The sequence below is a fragment of the Solanum verrucosum genome, unplaced genomic scaffold, assembly GCF_900185275.1.
Source record: "Solanum verrucosum unplaced genomic scaffold, falcon-dt-bn FXZP01000180.1, whole genome shotgun sequence".
Lineage (NCBI taxonomy): Eukaryota > Viridiplantae > Streptophyta > Magnoliopsida > Solanales > Solanaceae > Solanum > Solanum verrucosum.
Genome location: NW_026020402.1, coordinates 527,087 through 547,650, shown reverse-complemented (window position 1 = coordinate 547,650; position 20,564 = coordinate 527,087). Strand labels below are relative to the sequence as shown.

At 36.9% G+C, this 20,564-nt stretch overlaps 1 protein-coding gene and 3 pseudogenes across 1 annotated transcript; 1 reads left to right on the top strand and 3 right to left on the bottom strand.

The window, feature by feature from the left end:
- LOC125840190 (uncharacterized) overlaps positions 1-3,092 on the top strand; it is a 5,049-nt pseudogene extending 1,957 nt beyond the window's left edge.
- Positions 3,093-3,910: 818 nt separating this feature from the next.
- LOC125840085 (uncharacterized) lies at positions 3,911-4,813 on the bottom strand (annotated as a pseudogene).
- A 60-nt stretch (positions 4,814-4,873) lies between these two features.
- LOC125840084 (uncharacterized) lies at positions 4,874-6,601 on the bottom strand. Its single transcript, XM_049519070.1, has 3 exons — positions 6,237-6,601; positions 5,298-5,848; positions 4,874-5,073 (listed from the first exon to the last, which is right to left on the bottom strand). The coding sequence occupies exons 1-3, from the start codon at positions 6,599-6,601 to the stop codon at positions 4,874-4,876; spliced, it is 1,116 nt and encodes a 371-aa protein (XP_049375027.1).
- A 1,490-nt stretch (positions 6,602-8,091) lies between these two features.
- The window catches only part of LOC125840198 (caffeoylshikimate esterase-like), a 52,708-nt pseudogene continuing 40,235 nt past the window's right edge, over positions 8,092-20,564 (bottom strand).

The following is a 20,564-nucleotide window of genomic DNA, read 5'->3' as shown; positions in this document are numbered from 1 at the left end:
GAATGGAGGATCTGAAGATGTACATCAAGGGTTATGTAAGTAAACATTAGATTTAAACAATTGTTTATTCATTATTAAATCCATTTTATATGCTTAATTTAAGTATAGGTTGACAACAAATTTGGAGCTCTTGAAAACAAAATTGGAGCACTTGAGGAGTTAATAAAAAACAATCAGTCTGAATTGCTGAAAGCGGTTGGCGCGAAAGATAACAAAACTGAAAAGGTTGTATTTTGATTTTCTGGTTTCCTTCTCAATTTTATGGTATACTGATATTTAGATCATGAAGGATATTGGAGGCGTTTCATCGTTACACATGATGGATGATTCTGTAGAGAAAGGTGGTGTTGATTCACAACTCAAGTCTGATAAATTCGATCAACAAACCATTTCACCCATACAAATGGATTTTGCAACTGTTTATGATGTTGTTAAACCTGCTGTGGATGTTGAAAAAGAAAAAGTTTTTGATCACACTGTTCAAAAGGTGTGTAAGTATATCATGGTTAATAGTTGATAATTTAATTTATCATGTGTTTCAATCCCTTAAATTTATTTAAGAATATATCATGGTTAATGGTTGATATTTAATTTATGAAATATATGTTGCTAATTTGTGTATCACTGACTGTACTTTACACTTTACACATTAATAATGTATATGATAATGTACTTCCCAACTTTATGGTAAATTGATTGCAACTGTTGATGATGTCGATGAACCTGCTGTGGAGGTTGGAAAAGAAAAGGTTTCTGAAGACACTGTTCAAATGGTGTGTATGTATCTTATACTTAATTTATTTAAACATGCATTATTATGTGTTTTAATCCTTTAAATAGTTTAAGAATATAGCATGTTTAATGGTTGATACTTTAATTTACGAAATATACGTTGCTAATTTGTGTATAACTGAATGTATTGTACACATTAATAATGTATATGATACTATATCTATATTTTTTGTATCATGCACATTACTATTCTAACATTGCCAGATACTTTATTTTGTATTATACTTTAATTGTTTTAACTTGCACATATAAATGTAATATGATACATCCATTAAGGAACAAGTAATGCAAGAGTCAAGTGTGCTTCTACCCACAACACTCTATAATGATCCTTCGGTAAATGTGATTATTCATGATAAGAAAGTAGTAAGTGAAAAGTGTTTTTATTATTATACATTAATTATTTTTGAAAAAAAAAACATAACAGTATCTGATATTCTCTTTATTAGGATGATGGTGCAGATACAATTCAACAAGAATTCAAAAAACATGCTTCAAATTCAGCAGTTGTTAATACATCGGTATGGTTGTAATTTGTTACTGGAAAATGCAAACAATTCCCTGATGTGGCTTTTTTTTTATAATGAAAATTGTAATATTTTTGTTATTTACTTGACATCATATAGGATTCTACCAGATCGGCCTCCATTTCGTCCGGAACCGAATTAGCTGTAGATGCACTTGTATATGGACTTTCAAACCAGCCAATTAATGTCAAACCTCTGAGTGTACTCCACCTAACCGAAAGTGATGATTTTCTATCTGACAGCCAGATACCCACCCAACTTTCAAGAGATGAGCATGCACCGAATACAAATACAAAAACTCTAGCTCATCGTAACAGAATGCCTTCAAAGGTTTTGCAGTCTCCCTATGTGAATTCTTTTGGATCAAGTGATAAGGGAAAGGAGAAAATAGACGATGACATCCGCCCATACACTCCATTTGAAGATTGTCGTATCACATATCAACTCTCGTCAGGTTTAATGCAAGAGTTCTTAGAGTGGATACAAAAGGGACTCCTCAGAACACATGCGAAGAAGTAAGTTTTTCTTATTAATGTATCTTTATAATAATTTTTTTAAATTAATATTATATTCATTTCGACTTTAATAATTCTTATAGAAAACCATTTGAGGACAAATATAGAGGCAAATCTACTCTATTTGGTTTTGACCATATGGATTTTATTGTCGCATGTCCTGCTGACAAGAACTGGTTTAATACTATGTCATATCCAATGAAATGCTGGACTGATCAGGTACATTAAGCATTCAAATTATGTATATGATACAAATGTAACATGTTTAATTTAAAATAAAGTATCAAATTATTGATTTGTTTTTCTTTTTCTTCTATGTATCATTTTTGTTTCAGATTATGCTGATTATATAAAAAAAATTCTTTATTTTACAGCACATAGATGTAATTTTTTACTATCTACGTAAGAAGTCAAAATTAAGAAGCATGGATCAGTACTTATACACTACGGTCAACTGTTTGTTCAAGTCATATATCGACATTGTATACAAGAGGTATCATTGCTCTCCTGCAGATGATACTTTTAGTACACAGGAACATATTGATCGTGGTGTTACGGTATCTGCTTATGAAAGGTCTATCAAAGACATCATAAGTGGGTTTTCGATCCCAGCTGTTTTACCATGGCACCTAGTAGATGAGGTTTAAATTCCGGTTAATTGTGGTGAAGATTTTCATTGGGTGTTGGCTGTGGTTGTTTTAAAGGAGAGGTTAATACGAGTGTATGACTCGTCTATGGTATCAAGGAAAAAAGTTTATGCAAAAGAGATAAAGAAGTTGTCTGTAATGCTTCCAAACTATCTTCATGATAGTGGGTTCTTTGATAAAACGGGGAGAACTGATTGGGCATCAATGGAGGCGTAGAAAGACAAGGAAACTGGTGAACTGTTGGGTCCACAACAGTCGTTTGAGGTGGAATATGTTCAAGACATTATGCAACAACAAAGTGATAGCCTGTTAGTATTGTAAAATAATTTGTTTACTTACATATTTAATTCACTTTTTTAATGTATCTACTTTTTGTGTGCAGTGATTGTGGAATGTATGTAGCTGCTTTTGCTGAATATTTGAGCGATGAAATCAACATTCCATCTATAAGTTTTCGGAGTGACTATCTTCGCAATAGATATGCTACATTCTTATGGAAGTATGGTATGGACAAGTTCAAGGCGGGATATGTTAGCGATAACGATGATCCTACAAGGCCGAAGAGTTTCTACACTATACCAGCATAAGCTGGACTGATTAATATAGAATAGTTATGTTTCAGTATTGTGTTGAAGATACGATTAATTAGTATTTTGTAATATTCCTTCCCTTTCCAACACTGTTTTTCTAAGTATTTATTAATTTGAAGACTGTTTTTGTCAAAAATTGTATTCCAATTTTAATTATTTTTCCAATTTATGTATCTTATACATCAATATTGCTGCTACAATATAACTATCAGATACATAATATATGATACTATATATTCCATAATTGGGTCCACAACTAATTTTCAATTTATTTAGTATCTATTAAAACATGTGGTGGCCTTGATGCAAATCACAAATTATGATAACATATTATTTTCAAATACACAATATCCATTCAATTATTATGTATATGATACACATTTACTATCAAATAATATGTTACAATTGGTACAAAAACAATTAAGTTTCAATATATTTAGTATCATTTAACATGTTGAATCTTGTAACATTGATTTAAATAAAAAAAAATCAACAAATTTTTATATAAAGATATAAAGGTAATATTCTATTGTGTATCAGATACAAATTATCCAAATAATTATTACTTATATGATACACATTTTATCCAAAATATATTTTGAACTAGAACGTATATGATACTAAATAATTTATCACATAACTTAGTTGTTAGATACAATCTGTTATGCACTAGGTATAAAACAGCTTATCGCAATATATTTAGTATCAAACAACAGTTTGTCTCTTGTAACATTTATCTATAAAGTTAAAATCATACCAAATGATAATATCTTAATAGCATATTCAAAATATCCAGAAACTTAGTACACATGAAGCAGGAAAATCCTTAAAAGTAATCTTCAAAAAAAATTTGGAAAGAAAGTACATGTTCTTATATTGTGACCTTCTTGTCCACAACGTCCACAACAATTCGTTTTTGTGCTTAGCTTTTCGTCAAGATTTTTCTTCCTCTTTTTTCTTGGTCTACCAAGCATTTTTTTGTATCTTGGTGGCAAGACCACTTCTTTCAAAATACATTACGGAGCTGTCCAATCATTTTTGTCTGGCATTGGTTCCATTGGAACTGCATAAGTATTTGCTAATGCATCATGTTTATAGTAATCAGAGCAGTAGGGGTGTACATCTTTAATATTCTTCTTCTTCAAAACGGCCATTGCGTGCACACAAGGTATCTCGTCATGTTGAAATCTACCACATGAACAAGTTTTTCTCTCAAGACAAACAATGTATCTTATCCCACCTTCATACACTGAAAAAATAAACTCAGAAGATGCAACAACCTGCAATTGTTTACAAATTAGAGATATATCACATGTTTTTTCATTTGGTATACACAACAATATAATTAGAAGTAAAGTTAGATACATAATACTTGTAAGACAAATATGTACCTTCATTGTTGCACATTTTGAAGCATTTATAATCAATATTTCTTTAAATCTCCTCCCTAATGTTTCCTTTGTATAAAATGCTATTTCTCCATTTTTGCAATTCCAAGAACCAAATAGAATTCTAACTTCTTCCAGAAAGTCTATAACAGGTAGTTGTCGTGCATCAACAAGGCAACCATTGATACATTCAGCTATATTTGAAGTCATCATTCTTCCACGGTCCACTGTTGCATGAGACCTAGACCACCTCTCATACCCAGCATCTTGAAGATACTCTTTTACTATGCCATCTATTTTTTCCAATTTAGCCATCAATTTTTCAAAATCCTCTTTTCTAAAAGCCTTTACCATTGAATAAAACAGATCACTTAGTATGGACCTGCTTCTCCTAAAGTTTGAACAAACATTTTTCTAGAGGTGCCATATGCATGCAAAATGAGGAACATTTGGAAAAACAATAGTTACACCCTTCTTTATGCTTTCATTTCTGTCAGATACAACACACATTTTATCTCTCTCACCAAATGTATTTTTAAACTGTTGAAAGAACCATGTCCATGAACAATCATTTTTCGTGTCAACAATTCCATAAGCTAAAGACAATATGCAACCTAACATAGAAACACAAAACATTAATTTCCAAAACTCAAACCCTCTCATCATTGGCCTTAATGATATGAAGTTATTTAGTATCATATACGTTCTAGTTCAAAATATATTTAATGATATGAAGTTATTTAGTATCATATATGTTCTAGTTCAAAATTATTTTAGATATTGCAGAATATTAAAGTTACTTCAAAAAATAAATAAATTCATAAACAACATAATATACCTGCCCCATCGAGTGTACTTGCCGATACAAATGTCCCTCGGTAAGCTCCGCTAAGATGTGAAGCATCAACAACAACAACAGGCCTACAGAATTCAAACCCTCTCATAATTGGCCTTAATGATATGAATAGATACATAAACTCATTTTTTTCCGACTTGTGCATCCTTATATATGAATTTGGATACACAGTTTCCAGCATATATATGTATCTTGGCATCTGTTTATATCCATCAGCAGGCTTTCCCCTGATCATTTCCAATGCTCGCTCTTTAGACCTCCATGCTTGCTGGTAAGAAATTTCAACTCCATAGAGTGCCCTAATATAAGTAATTATATCGTTGGGAGTATGTTTCCTTTTATGATTCCCCAATATTGGAGCTATCACACCACTAACAAACCCAATGGTAGCTTGTACCTTACTTAATACCCTATCCCTCAATGGACATCTATGTTCACTATTAAAGTATCTAACTTTGAATATGTCTGAATTTTTCCTAACAGAGGCCTTCAATTTCCAACAACAATCATCTGAATAACAGACTAATACGTAGCTGCAATTACACCATATATATTTGTTACTTGATCAGTGAGTTTAATGTACTAATACATGAATAAAAACAGAAGAACAACACAAAATATATTATTATACCAGAAAGTTTAATGAGTACACATTCAATCATGTTCAGATGCAAATTTGATACCCAATTCAAAATTCACTAAATATGATAATTTATTGTATCCATTGCTCACAATTTTCAAACTAATCATTTTTCATCTACCATTCTAAATTTATACATAAATAACCATAAGCAATTCAAAACGAACATGATACGTAACACCTACAACGGCACGTAACACATGTTATCAGTGTCATGGTAAACATATTAACAAACACTAGAAAAAAAATGAAGAAAATTATCAGATAATTTTATCACATACCTTTTGTTATCAGATCTTTTAATCTTAAAATTGAAGTTATTCTTTATTTTGTATTTTTCCATTACTACCTTTAGAGTTGCCTTATCCTTGTACATTTGTTTCACTTCAACAACAGAAATATTTGTATCTGATATATAATTCTTCACCTCCATTTCTGGTATGTAGTATGAATCACCAATTTTTGATTCAACAATGGTTAGAGCCTTTGCGTCGCTTTTTCCACCCTCAACACACACGATTGCACCTGTTGTTGCATCGAAATTTTGTATCTCTTCATCACTTTTATCCGAGGTATCAATGCATAGAGGATACATACCGAATCCCACCTCATGTTTCTTAATTTTTATGTACAATTTCACCCCCATATCATTCCGAATACACAATGGAGACGAATTTCCTTCAACAACGTATCTGACCTAAATGTTTTTTTTCAATTCATCAATACCCAATTCAGCTATAATTGCTGAAATAAGATTCACAAACGAAATATTTTCACAAACCACTATACCATCGCTTATGTATCGTTCGTATCTAACATCGCTTTCCCATGATCCAGAATGCCTTAACAAGATCGAAATATTCATGTCGAATCTTCACAAAATAGCGTTCCAAATTTGAGAGAGATAAAACTTTTACTGTTTTTTCGAAGAACAGGGAGAACGTTAGAGGATTAAAAAAATAAGCATGATTTGAAATTAAAAAAAATAAATTCAGTTAGACGATTATGAACGATTGATTGGTTGAAGGAAGAAACGTAAGCGTGATTTGTGGGAGTCAATTATAATTTCAGTTTTTAATCCCTTATTTAACACATTAAACTGATAACAACAACTTACTAATTTAAGTATCAGCCCGTTATAAATTAAAGTATCCACGCTGCTATATTATGTATCCGGAAAACACTAAATAAGGGATTTTTGGTAATTAATGAAAGAGTAGGGAAAGGAAGTAATTTCTTTCCTATACTATGTCATTTGCCTAATTTTTACTATTATATATTATACTTGAGTCTAAACTCTCTTTTATAATATAGTAGAAAATATGTGATATGATATGATGATTTTTGTTCCCACTTATAGTAATATATGATATGATCTGATATGTTTAAGGTGTTAATATGATATAATTTAAACGGTTTTTAAAAAAGTTTCATAATTTTCTATTATATGAGTATGTATAATTCAAAGTTGAATAATCTATCCATATCTATTTACCATACAACAAAATACTGAAATTGAACTTAAAAGTATTGAATTATTCTATATTTTTGTGCTCTTTTTATGCAGACGTGCCACTATAATATTCCCAAACGCCTTATAACATTGCAGTCACGCAAGGTGTCATGTCAACATAAAAGTAGCACAAAAAGTACATAATAAACTAATCCGGGTAGTAATAGAATATGTGTTACTGAGATTTTACATGTAGTTTGAGAGAAACTTGTGTCTTATCCTATTTAAATATTATTTTGAAACCACAAATCAAAATTACTGAACTGATATTTCAAATATCTTAGCATATGCCATATCATAGCATCCCACGACTCACCAATGTGGTGTAACGGTAAATATTCTTTCATTTTTAATTAGAAGTTTAAAAGAAGTTATCAGCTCCCTCTAAAACAAAAAGGGTGAAAATTCGCAATGAGCACCAAATAAAGCCCAAGCTATCAGCTTCCTCTAAAACCATCAAGAAAGTTACATTCTTGTCATGTTCAGAGCAGAAGCAGCTTCAAAACGCTCAAAACTCAGGTTTACAGTTTCTTCGCAGGAATAAGCTACTCAGTAATCTTACCACTGTCTCCCTAAACCATGAAAAAATGGGCAGAACAAAAAATAAAAATAAAAAGTAATTACTAGGAAGTATGCTCATCCAACCAAGAAATTATGTCACCAAGAACTTGAAGTATCATCTCATCCGGCTCACCCACGAGCAAAGAATGATAAGCATCCTTACAAAGGATCAGTTTTTGTCCGAACTACTTGCCTTCTCGTAAAATGCTTTGCTGATGGATGGATCAGTCACTTTATCATTCTCTCCATGCAATATTAGCAATGGCAGATAGACCTACAAAATCGTCAAACTGTTAGTTATTGTTTAGATATCTTGTCTATCCAAAAAGTATATCACCCTGGAGTGATGACAGTTAGTTAATGCTTTCATGAAGCAGGAAAAAACCAAGTTGAACAAACATCACAAGGATAAAGAGCAACGAAAAGTGACCGAATCAGGTACATTTGAAGTCTAGCATATGAAAAGGCCAGTTGTCATCAGTATCCGCTTTCTCCTTTTAACCCCAGTTCCTGTCCCCCTCTCGATTTCAGAAAGAAATTTCTGAAGGAGATCATAGTAATGGACACTTTTCTTCTACAATATTTGTCAAGCAGAAAAAGATGTACCATCTTGAATGAATTACAAAGCCAAAACTAGTGACAGGTATAATGACCAGAAACAGTTAGCAACACCAACAAAGATATGCATCCAGGACAATTGAGTTTCAAGTTTCCAATCATAGACTTACTGGCATGCAAAGGCACAAGGTCCAATCACTAATAAACAGTAAATATGATGATAATCTATACTACGATAAACAGAAAATAAAAACACATGACACCTTATCTAGTTGCTTCTCTAATTCTTGGGTGGTATTCAATAACTCCACTGCAGCTTGTAGACGGGGTTTGTGCTTGTAAGCAATGACATTATAAGCAGACTGCATGTAGAAGAAAACAGTAGAGAGTACATTATAACATGAAATCCCACGAGATATAAACATGTTGAAGCCGGTGACTGTAATTATTATGTTCAATAAATCAAGCATTTCAAATTGAAAGCCCTGCAAAAACCTTTTTTCAGGTGAGTGAGAGAGCTAATGGCGACTATAAATTTCTAAACGACTATTGTACTACTAACCTCTAATATCATGTACTCTTCCCGTCCTAAAATTGACACATGTCTAAGAGCTGTTACAGAATTGAAAGACCACATACCTGTTTTCTCTTCTTCACATCTCTGAATGCTAACTCTGCTAGATCCTGCTGCGGAGCTAGCTTTTGCTTTGGAAGAAATTTTGCTATGCCCACTAGAATTTGTGTAACTAACCATGGTGGTACTATGTCATCTGCAATCTGTACAACAATACCATTCATCACTCAAAACTATGGATCTAATTAAGACGATAACATCAATTAAAATTGAGAATAGTCTCCAGAAACTTACTTTGCACATCGGTGCGAGAAGAACAGCACCGTTCCATGCATCAGGTTGCTTCATGTGCACCTTCAGAGCTACTGCTCCACCCATTGATTGCCCAAATAGGAAGCTTGGTAGGTTGCATATCTCTGGATTTTCTGCAGCCAGCATTTAACTGTCAATTGCTTTTTCAGTAGTGTGTCAAGTCGAATAAGATGTAATTAGGTTATTTTCCACTACTTGATTTTGGGACCTCTTGCCCAGACATATATGAGATGTCATTTGCCTGGAGAGAGTTGTATTAGGTATAATACATTCATGGAGACATCAGATTTAAGAACTTGGTTAATACAGCCTAAGTTTTTATGTTTTTGTCCAATGTAGGACGACATCTGTGTTATAATTCCCCCATCTCCAGAAATGAGCAACACCCTGCATATGGCATACCTAAAAATCTAACTTCTCTGGTATGAAAGATTATTTCACTATCTGATTGCCTTAGGAGATGTCACATCATAATGGGACTTGACCAATAATGACCATGTTCCAACATTGTCAGCATGCCCAATGTTCAAAGCCCCTGCTATTACTTAGAAGATCAACTCTAATGACTGACACTAATTTGGTTTCATTCAACTGCCAAAAAAGTTCTCCCTCTGTTCCCGTAGTGTTTACTTAAACTCCTCTCTAGGTTTTCTCAATATAATTCTTGCTTATCTAAAGAAATGCTCTCTTGTGTCTAGGGGATTCAACAATTTATATATATGCACATAAAGAAGACTTTTTATATAGCTGCATATATAGTACAATTTTTTGGCGAAGGGCATTCAGTTGAATCCCTTCTGTAACCGTGACTTCGCCTCTGTCCAATTTGGGCCCTCATAATTCTAAGTATATTTTCAAATTTACTCATTAATTACATACCTAGTGTCAAAGTACGAGCAGAAATATTGAATAACAAGGGAGGGTGTCTTCTTCATACCCTAAACATTTTAGAATGTGGAAGGAACACACGGGGGATCTGCTGTTCATCATTTAATGCCCTAGTCATCAACATTGCTTGACAAAAATGAAGAAGGATGAGGTAACTTAGCACCATGAGTTATACTCCATGTTATGAATAAATAATGAATTTGTGAGTTCAAATTTGATTTGGAACAGTAATAGGATATGATCTATTAGTTTGTCGCACAGTTACATACACTGTCAAACTTTGAGGCCTTTTTTCATTCTACAAGGAACTAAATCACAACATGCATTTTTTAATTAGTTCACTCTCTCAATCTTTCTTCTTGACAAAATTGACTATTCATTTATGACCATAATAAGCTGAACACAACATTGCTTAGCTCAGTAGGATAGTCTCTTCCTACTGAATGTTTGATTTAAATATTGTCTTTTGTCTTTTCATGCGTTCGAATCTTAGCTTTTGCATTCATCATCTTTAGTTGGTATATCTTTTCCTTAACTAATTAATTCTGGCTTCTACATTTTACCAGAGTCTCGGACCTATCAAAAGAATCCATGAGATGAAAAAGATGATAAATAAGTTCACTGGGACAAGTTGTACCTTTCGCCTTCGAGTAATGCTCAATGACATCATCAACTAACTTGTCAAAACTTGGTATATAGCCATGAAGACCTTCTGAAAGACCAAATCCAGGATAATCCATGGCAAATACTCCATAACCGGAAGATGCTAGTTTTCTTGCAATGCCTAAGAAGAAAGACAAGTTTCAGGAACAATCTCCCAAGAAATACTAGTCTGAGACTTAATACGTGTTTGCCAACCACAAACCTTCAACAAAAAATGTGCATGTATCACCATAACCATGACAGAAGTATACCATGGCTTTGGGGGGGATTGTCTCTGGAAGCCAACTTTTAGAGAAGATATCTAGTCCTCGAGAATTAACCTCATATGACTGTGCCACCAAATTTCACAGAACTATGTAAAGTAAAACACATAACAAATCATGAATATTATACCAAAATGCTAATATTAGATGCTATAAATTACCATATATTTAGACTCTTCTCATTTGCTTGGCACTACTAGGAAAAGAAAGACAATATCCAGTCATAGTGCATAGTTCAGGTGAATTAGGTCATCTTTCTCAAACTATCCCCTTCATTCCATATTGAAAAAGTTGAGATAACTACCGCCTTTATTCAATTTGTTTCACAAAAATTAGAACTCTTTAACCAAACAAATCTTTCTAGAGTTACTCTCTTCTTTCCCCTTTAAATTTGTATAGCGATATATATTTCATTCACATGATAGAATAACTACATTTGAAGTGATTGGAAACCAAGTTTCATTTGATGTCCTGAAATTAATTTCATACTGCATGGTCCTCCATAATCTTAAAAAAATAAAACCTTCTTGACTATATGAGAAAAAAGATGACTGTATTTTGTCATATTCTAATTCACAATTTTATAAGATTCTTTGATGTCAAGGTCCAATTTTCTTAAGATAAAGTTATAGGTATTAATTGCTTGAGCCGAGGCCCGAGGGTCTATCGGAGACAACCTCTCTACCTTCTCAAGGCAAGGTAAGGCTGCATACACACCACTCCCCCATACCCCACTTATAGGATCACATTGGGTATGTTTTTGTTGTAAGTTACAAGTGTTAAAGATATCGTTGCACACAAAGAAAATCTTGCTGCACTAGAAAAGGCATTGAAGTAACTATGAGATGTCATATTAACTTCATCTAGAATTCAAAGAAAAAAGATGAAAAGAAGGCAAGTTCATAATCTCACTCTGCAAGAAAGTACATGCAGAAGTAATTACACAAGAGATCATTTTGTTTTAGAAAAGAAATAGGATGCTTCAAGAAGAACTTGAATTTTCAAGAGTGGAAAATGAGGATGTCAGAAAAAAGGTGTACCTCCTTCATCTTCAATCCAGCATGTGGCATCTGCGGGAAAGCAAATCAAGAATCATCAAATCAAATTAAGAACAAGTAAGTAACATGACACTTTCTAAAAGGATTCAGTTCCTCATGACCACTATCTGCAGTCGAAGAAAAATTAGAAAGTTGAAGAAGTGTTTATAAAGTCTCAACTGTCATAACTCCATTGCACATACGTAAACAAATTTTTTATCACACAAATGATACAGCTCAGAATATATCAACCACAAGTGTCTTTCATTATTTTAAGAATTGAAAGAGGAAAAGAGAACTGAAACCACTTGATTTCCATTGGATAGTAAACTGGGTTAAGAAAATTTACATAAAGGTGTTTTTGAGTTAGTAAAGCTTTGATTTTTCTGCCCTTAGATTAGGAAAAAATGCAATACTGCTGCTTTCAATCAGTAAAATGTATTACTGCTGTTTTAATCGACTAATGACAGAAATAGGGAATGGTCAGTCTTGTTATGCCCTTGAATCTAAAGGTCAAACATGAACTTATGCTTTGAATGAATAGTGAACAACTTAAATCCCTTCTATTCGAAATGATCTATTTGTAGATGCTTCATATAATCTCGGTGTAATATGCAAGTTATACAATGAAATACATTAAGAAGAGTGTGTGGAAAATTCTGTGTGATTTTATTGATACTCAAGTTATCCTTTATACAAGCTTTTGTACATAAAAAATAAAAGATAAAAATATAGACAAATATCTTAACTGTACACTTGTCATAATCTCATGGATTATTCTGTAACAAAATAACTAATTATATTCCTTCTATGCTGAGATAGTGTGCTTCTCACGTGCCACTAACAAACTTGTGTCTGTTTTGATCAAACAACTTAGACTGCATCCATATGGAATTTGTTTGAATGGTTTGATTTCCTCCACGTGGCTGAGCTGTAGTCCATATATTGTTTCCTAGGATTGATCGATTACTTTCCCTTTTGTCTGAAGACACTAGATTTTTCTTCTTCTTTTTCATTTCTTCTTTCTTTCTACAGCTGATTGATAGAGAAGCTTTTATTGGATTGAGTTGATTCTTATCTTCAACATCCCCCTCAAGTTGGAGGGGAGAGACAAAACCCCCAACTTGGACAAAATCTGATGATGAGAGGCGCCGGAAAGTGGTTTGGTGAAAATATCAGCGAGCTGAGCTGTGGAGGGAACGAACTGTAATGAAATTAATCCAGAGATATATTGTTGACGCACAAAGTGACAGTCAAGGTCCACATGTTTCGTCCGTTCATAGAAAACGGGATTTCGGGCAATGTGAATAGCCGCCTGACTGTCACAGTGAAGAGGAACTGGTAACAATGGAGTAACAAAGAGGTCTTCAAGGAGGCGAATAAGCCAAGTGAGTTCAGCGGTGACTTCCCGCATGAATCGATACTCTGCTTCGGCTGAAGACAGTGAAATTGAAGCTTGCTTCTTCGATTTCTACGAGATGGGAGAACCCCCAAATGTGATGAAAAATCCACTTACAGATCGCCTTGTATCCGAGCAAGATCCCCAATCGGTGTCACAAAAAGCCAAAAGAAAGAAAGAAGGGTCGGAAGATAAGAGAATACCTTGGCCGGGATCCAACTGGAGATAATGCAGTACCCTGAGGGAAGCAGAAAAATGAGATGAACAAGGAGTCTGCATATATTGACTGAGTTTTAGGACAACAAAAGCCAGATCCGGTCTAGTGTGAGTCAGGTAATTGGGTTTTCCCACTAAATGTCTATATAAAGTAGGATCATCCAAAGGTGCATCAAAATCTGCCTGCAATTTGATAGAATCAAGAGGGGAAGTGAACTTAGGCACATGAGAACAATCAAATTCTTGTAAGAGATCAGTAGCAAATTTCCTTTGGCTGATAATATACCCTTGAGATTCCCGAATGATTTCCAATCCAAGAAAATAATGAATGTCCCCAAGATCCTTAATGCAAAACTTTGAGTGAAGAAATGACTTGACTGCTGCAATTTCAGTAACATCATTGCCTATTAATAAAATATCATCAACATACACTGCTAATATAAAGATCACATGCCCATTGACTTTGAAAAATAGAGAGTAGTCATTTAGAGAGGCAGTGTAGCCTTTGTACCTTAAAGCCCAGGCTAGCCGAGAGTACCATTGACGAGAGGCTTGCTTCAAACCGTAGAGGAACTTCTTGAGTAGGCAAACATGATTAGATGAAGGAGGAATGAGGCCGGGAGGAAATTTCATGTAAACCTCTTTCTCTAAGGATCCGTGCAAGAAAGCGTTGTTCACATCTAATTGAGATACCGTCCAATTCTTCTTGATAGCAACAACTAATACACACCTTATTGTCGTCATTTTGACAACAGGGGAGAAAGTTTCATTGAAATCAACACCTTGTTTTTGAATGTCCCCCCTTACAACTAAACGAGCTTTCAGCCTTTCTATAGAGACATCTGAAAGAAACTTGATCTTATATACCCATTTGCAAGGTAAAACTTTCTTTCCCAAAGGTAGAGGGACTACATCCAAAGTGTCACGACCCGATTTCTCAAGTCATGATGACACCTACTATAACCCACCAGTAGGTAAGTCAACCCGTAACCCGGAACAACAAGTAATGGGTCTGAGGGTAGAAACTAAACAAGAGTAGGCAAATAACAATATAAACAGGCGGAAGAAAACCAAAAACATATATACAAATAAAGATCCCTCCCAGAACCTGGAAGTCACTAGTACAGAGCTACTAACAAAATGAGTACAAGTCCCAAAAGTGGACAACAGAGACTGGACTGTCTCGAAAGAAAAAAGACAAGTCTATATATACAGATGGAGACTGAAATAGTACAAAACACCGTGTACTCACCCCCGTCTCCGGATCAGACTGCTTTAAGCTCGATCAACGCTGACTACTAGTGCCCGGACCTGCATCACGAAACAGATGCAGAGCGTAGCATGAGTACCAAAACAACATGTACCCAGTAGGCATCATAGGCCGACTGAACTTGAAAAGTAAAGGCAATATGAAAAGAAGGAATACACAAATCGAGGTCAAGAACAAAATTCTAACTAACAAAGGAATGCACACGAGTGTACAAAGAACTAATTAAAGTAATCTATAAACTAACTACACCTAACTGGGCCCCCATAAGCCCAGAAGGTACACTCGTGCGCAAGTTAAATAAAAATTCGAACGGACCCCCATAAGCCCGACGAGTACACAGAATAACTAAAACTAAAGAGAATTGCATATAAGAACCCAAGAACGAAGAACATCGAACCAGAACCTCAACCCTAATTAGTAGAATCTGACAGTACGGAGGCCGGACCTCGAACCAGATGCTCAACAAAAATACCCAAGTAACCAATCACAAGTAACAAGTATAAGAGGTCGGAACTTTAACCGGATGCTCTATATAAGTATTTGGGCAATAGAGACCGGAACTCTAATCGGATGCTCTATTTAAGTATTTAGGCAATAGAGGCCGGAACTCTAACCGGATGCTCTATATAAGTATCTGGGCAATAGAGGCCGAAACTCTAACCGGATGCTCTATATAAGTATTTGGGCAATAGAGGTCAGAACTCTGACCGGATGCTCTATATAAGTATTTGGGCAATAGAGACGGAACTCTAACCGGATGCTCTATAACGGTGCCACTGTAGCTGCTGAAAAAGTCCCAATCGATCTATTCTCATAAATGTCCGTGGATCGCCGTTCACACCTAGCCAATTAATGAAAGTCCTTGGAACCGAATCGAAAATCAAATTCAAATCGCGAAGCAGAACTAGTGTCGCCGATGTAACTCTTGAAGTTGTAACATTGGGGAAATAAGGATAACTATCATCAGAGCAAACATATTGCCTAGCTAAGGCCCAAACTATCATGCTCAAGTCTGCTACACCAGTCTACAGGGATCTAAGTCGATCGAGCGACGTCGGGACAAAACTAAGGCCTATCGAATCTGAATCATGTATTTCTAAGGCAAGCCCTAGTCAAACCTAAACTAAGGCCCAAATGCTTCAACAAATAGTAAATTAAGCATGCAAGCACTCCACATAGCGAGGAGGGTCAATTAATAATACAAAGCATGCTCACAGTTACCCGATAATTCTCGAAATAGGCCGAAAACATGATTTCCAAACACCTATGCATGATTCAATCACTACCAACCCATATCCCAACTAATCACATGCATTTACACTCTCAGCTCAATATAAGAGAGGGAAACCGTAGCCTACCTGTAAGCGGATCACACGCGCTCCAAAATCACTTCTTCGGAGCTTTCCCTTTCCGAACGTCCTCGAAACGCTGCCCCGCTATAAAAAATAGAGTCATAACGTTATTACGGTCGTTTAGACACCAAAATCACAATAAACGGAGACGGACCAATTTCGGGGTCAAAACGCGAAAAGTGGGACCCACGCAGGAAATTCTAAAATTAACCCCAAAAGTGGGTCCTAACCAGTTACCCCAGCTCATGTCCCAAAATGGGACACAAATCGAGGCTCGGGAACAACACAATATCAACATGCAACTAAAACCCAAATTTTCTCAAAAACTAGAAATGGGACAGCAGTTGAATCAGTGTATTTACCAGAACTGGAGGTCTACAGTGAAATGCAACAACACCACGACGTTCTCCTCGAAAAACCACTCAAGATAGTTTCAAAAATCACTGAAATCGGAACCTAGAATGGTTGAGAAAACAAATCTCAAAATCTTCCCAAAATCAAGCTCACAAAAGGGTCGTGGCAGCAGGTGTTTTACGAAAATTACCTCAAACGGGGACCCCAAATCACTATCCGAGCTCATCAACGCGTTGTCCTCGAAAAATCTCACAACTTTGCCTTTTGGAATCGCCCAAATCGGTTGAGAGATGAGAGAGTTATGAGGGTTTGAAGTTTGGGAAAATGTTGCTGATTTTCTGCATTTATAGCAGATATTTCTGCAATTTCCAAAAACTTAAAACTCCGACAGGGTGCTCCGAACTCGTTCGGAACCCCGTGCACGCAAATGAGATATGCAAACATACCAAATTCGATATTCCGGACTCAACAGCGCAGTCAAATTTCCATCAAAGGTCATCTCAATAAACAGTGGGTCCCACTTCCAAATGCCCTTTTAAGTCAAAAACTACAAAAGAGCTCCGGAAAAATATCGAAAACCTCCGAGACGCAAAAGAAAGGTCAATCTAGACCAAACTTGACATTTGGAGCTAATCGCGCTGACGAATTTTCATCTGAGCGCGTTTTCCAAGAATGTTGACCAAGTCAACCTTAAGCCAAATTTCAAAGCTAAAACGCCTAATCGCACGGACTCACACTGAAAACCTCGAGAGTCATGCGACCATGCTACAAGCCTAAAATGACCCTTCTGGAGCTGATGGAATCGTCAGAATTGGATTTCAATGTCATCTTCTCGAACTTTTGATCGAAAATGTTCGTTCAAGGTTCATAAGCTCCAAAACACTAAAAACTCACACCATAACCAAATGAACGATCAGGTGACCGAACTGTCAGTCCCAGCAGTCATAAATGACTTGGGGTCGCTACAGAACGCTCTAAATGACACACAGAATGCAAGACACAAAATGACCAGAGGGTCATTACAATATCCACTACTAAAAAGGACTTTCGTCCGCGAAAAAAGGATCAAAAAGTACCTGAAGATTCAAACAAGCCGGGAAACTGCTCTTCGCATCTTTGCTCGGTCTCCCAGGTAGCCTCCTCGACGGACGATGTCCTTCCAATGGACCTTAACAATAGGAATGGCTCTCGAGCGTAATCTCTTCACATCTCTGGCTAGAATGGCAACCGGCTCCTCTACAAATGTCAAACGATCATCCAACTCGACTGCATCATACTGGAGGACATGAGACTCATCAGGAACATACCGCCGTAGCATCGAAACATGAAACACTGGGTGGATGGCTGAAAATCTGGAGGTAGGGCCAATCATAAGCAACCTCTCCAACTGTCCGGAGTATCTCAAAAGGCCCAATGTACCTGGGGCTAAGCTTGCCCCGCCTCCCAAACCTCATCACGCCCTTCATGGGCACACACGGAGGAATACCCGATCACCAACAGAGAATCTCAAAGGTCGACGCCTCTGATCTGCATAACTCTGGTGCCTACTCTGAGCCGTCCTGAGCCTATCCTGAATCACCCTCACCTAATCCAGGGCCTCCTGAAGCAAATCTGTACCACGCGGCCTAGGCTCTGTAGACTCAAACCAACCAACTGGAGAGCGACAACGCCTACCATATAAGGCCTCGAATGGGGCCATCTGAATACTAGAGTGGTAGCTGTTGTTGTACGCAAACTCCGCCAAAGGCAGAACTGGTCCCACTGACCTCCAAAATCCATAACACAGGCCCGCAACATATCCTCAAGGACCTAATAGTACGCTCTGACTGACCATCCGTCTGTGGGTGAAATGCTGTGCTAAGGTGGATACGGGTTCCCAACTCCTCCTGAAAAGCCCTCCAAAAGCTGGAAGTGAAGTGTGAACCCCGATCTGAAATGATAGAAACAGGCACACCATGAAGACGAACTACCTCCCGAATATAGATACGACCAACCTCTCAGCACTGAAGGTAGTATGAACAGGAAGGAAGTGTGCTGACTTGGTCAATCGATCCACGATGACCCAAATGCTGTCAACACCTCTAGAAGTTCGAGGCAACCCCACAACGAAGTCCATAGTGATACGCTCCCACTTCCACTCTGGAATAGGTAATCTCTGGAAATCGCCACCAGGCCTCAAATGCTCTGGCCTTTACCTGCTGGCAGCACAAGCAACGGGAAACAAAGTCAGCAATATCTCTCCTCATGCCACTCCACCAGTAATGCTGCCTCAAATCACGATACATCTTCGCTGTGCCCGGATGGATAGAGTATCTAGACTCATGGGCCTCAGAAAGTATCAACTATATCAAATCTCCAACTCTCGGAACACAGATGCGGCGGCGAATTTCAACACTCCATCAGGATCTAAGGTAGCCTGACCACCATCACCCGCTAACACTCGATCTCTAAGGGCCACCAAGGTATATCCTCAAACTGGCAACCACGGATCCTATCAAGCAAAGAAGACTGAACTCCCAAAAGGCCAAGACGCTCTAGAATCTAAGATATCCAACCGAACCATGCTATTAGCTAAGGACTGAATGTCCAAAGCTAAGGGTCGCTCCTCAATAGATAAGAAGGCTAGACTACCCATACTCACTGCCTTCCGGCTCAAGGCGTCCACTACCAATTCGCCTTGCCCGGATGATAGAGAATAGAGAGGTCGTAATCCTTTAGGAGCTCAATCCAACGACGTTGCCTCGAATTAAGGTCCCTTGGCTCATGATGTACTGAAGACTCCTATGATCGGTATAGATCTACATCGAACTCCATACAAGTAGTGCTCCAAATCTTAAGTGCAAAAACTACCGCCGCCAACTCCAAGTCATGGGTGGGGTAGTTGCGCTCATGAATCTTAAGCTGCCTCGATGCATAAGCAATAACCCGGCCCTGCTGCATCAATACACAACCCAAACCAACACCGGATGCGTCATAATAAATTTGAATCCCTCACCCTCAACTGGAAGAGTCAATATAGGAGCGGTGGTCAATAACTCCTTGAGCTTCAAAAAGCTCGGCTCACACTCCTCTGACCAAACAAAGGGAACATCAACACGAGTCAATCGGTCAAGGGGCTACAATAGTAGAAAAACCCTCAACAAAGTGTCTGTAGTAACTCGCTAACCCGACAAAGCTACGAACCTCGGTAACAGAATGGGCCTGTGCTAATCACGAATAACCTCAATCTTCGCCGGATCAACCCTAATACCCTCCTTGAACACCACGTGCCCCAAGAAGGCTACAGACTCAAGCCAAAACCCGCACTTTGAAAACTTGGCATAAAGTCGATGGTCTCTCAAAGTCTAGAGCACTATCCTTAAATGCTGCTAATGCTCACTCCGGCTCCGCGAGTATACCAATATGTCATTAATGAAGACGATAAGAAACAAATCAAGGTATGGCCTGAACACACGTGTCATCAAGTCCATGAAGGCAGCATGGGCATTACTCAACCCAAAAGACATCACTAGGAACTCATAGTGGCCGTAACGAGTCCTAAATGTGGTCTTAGGGATGTCCGCTGCCCTAATCCTCAGCTGATGGTACCCAGACCTCAAATCAATCTTACAAAACATGGCGGCACCCTGAAGATGATCAAACAAATTAT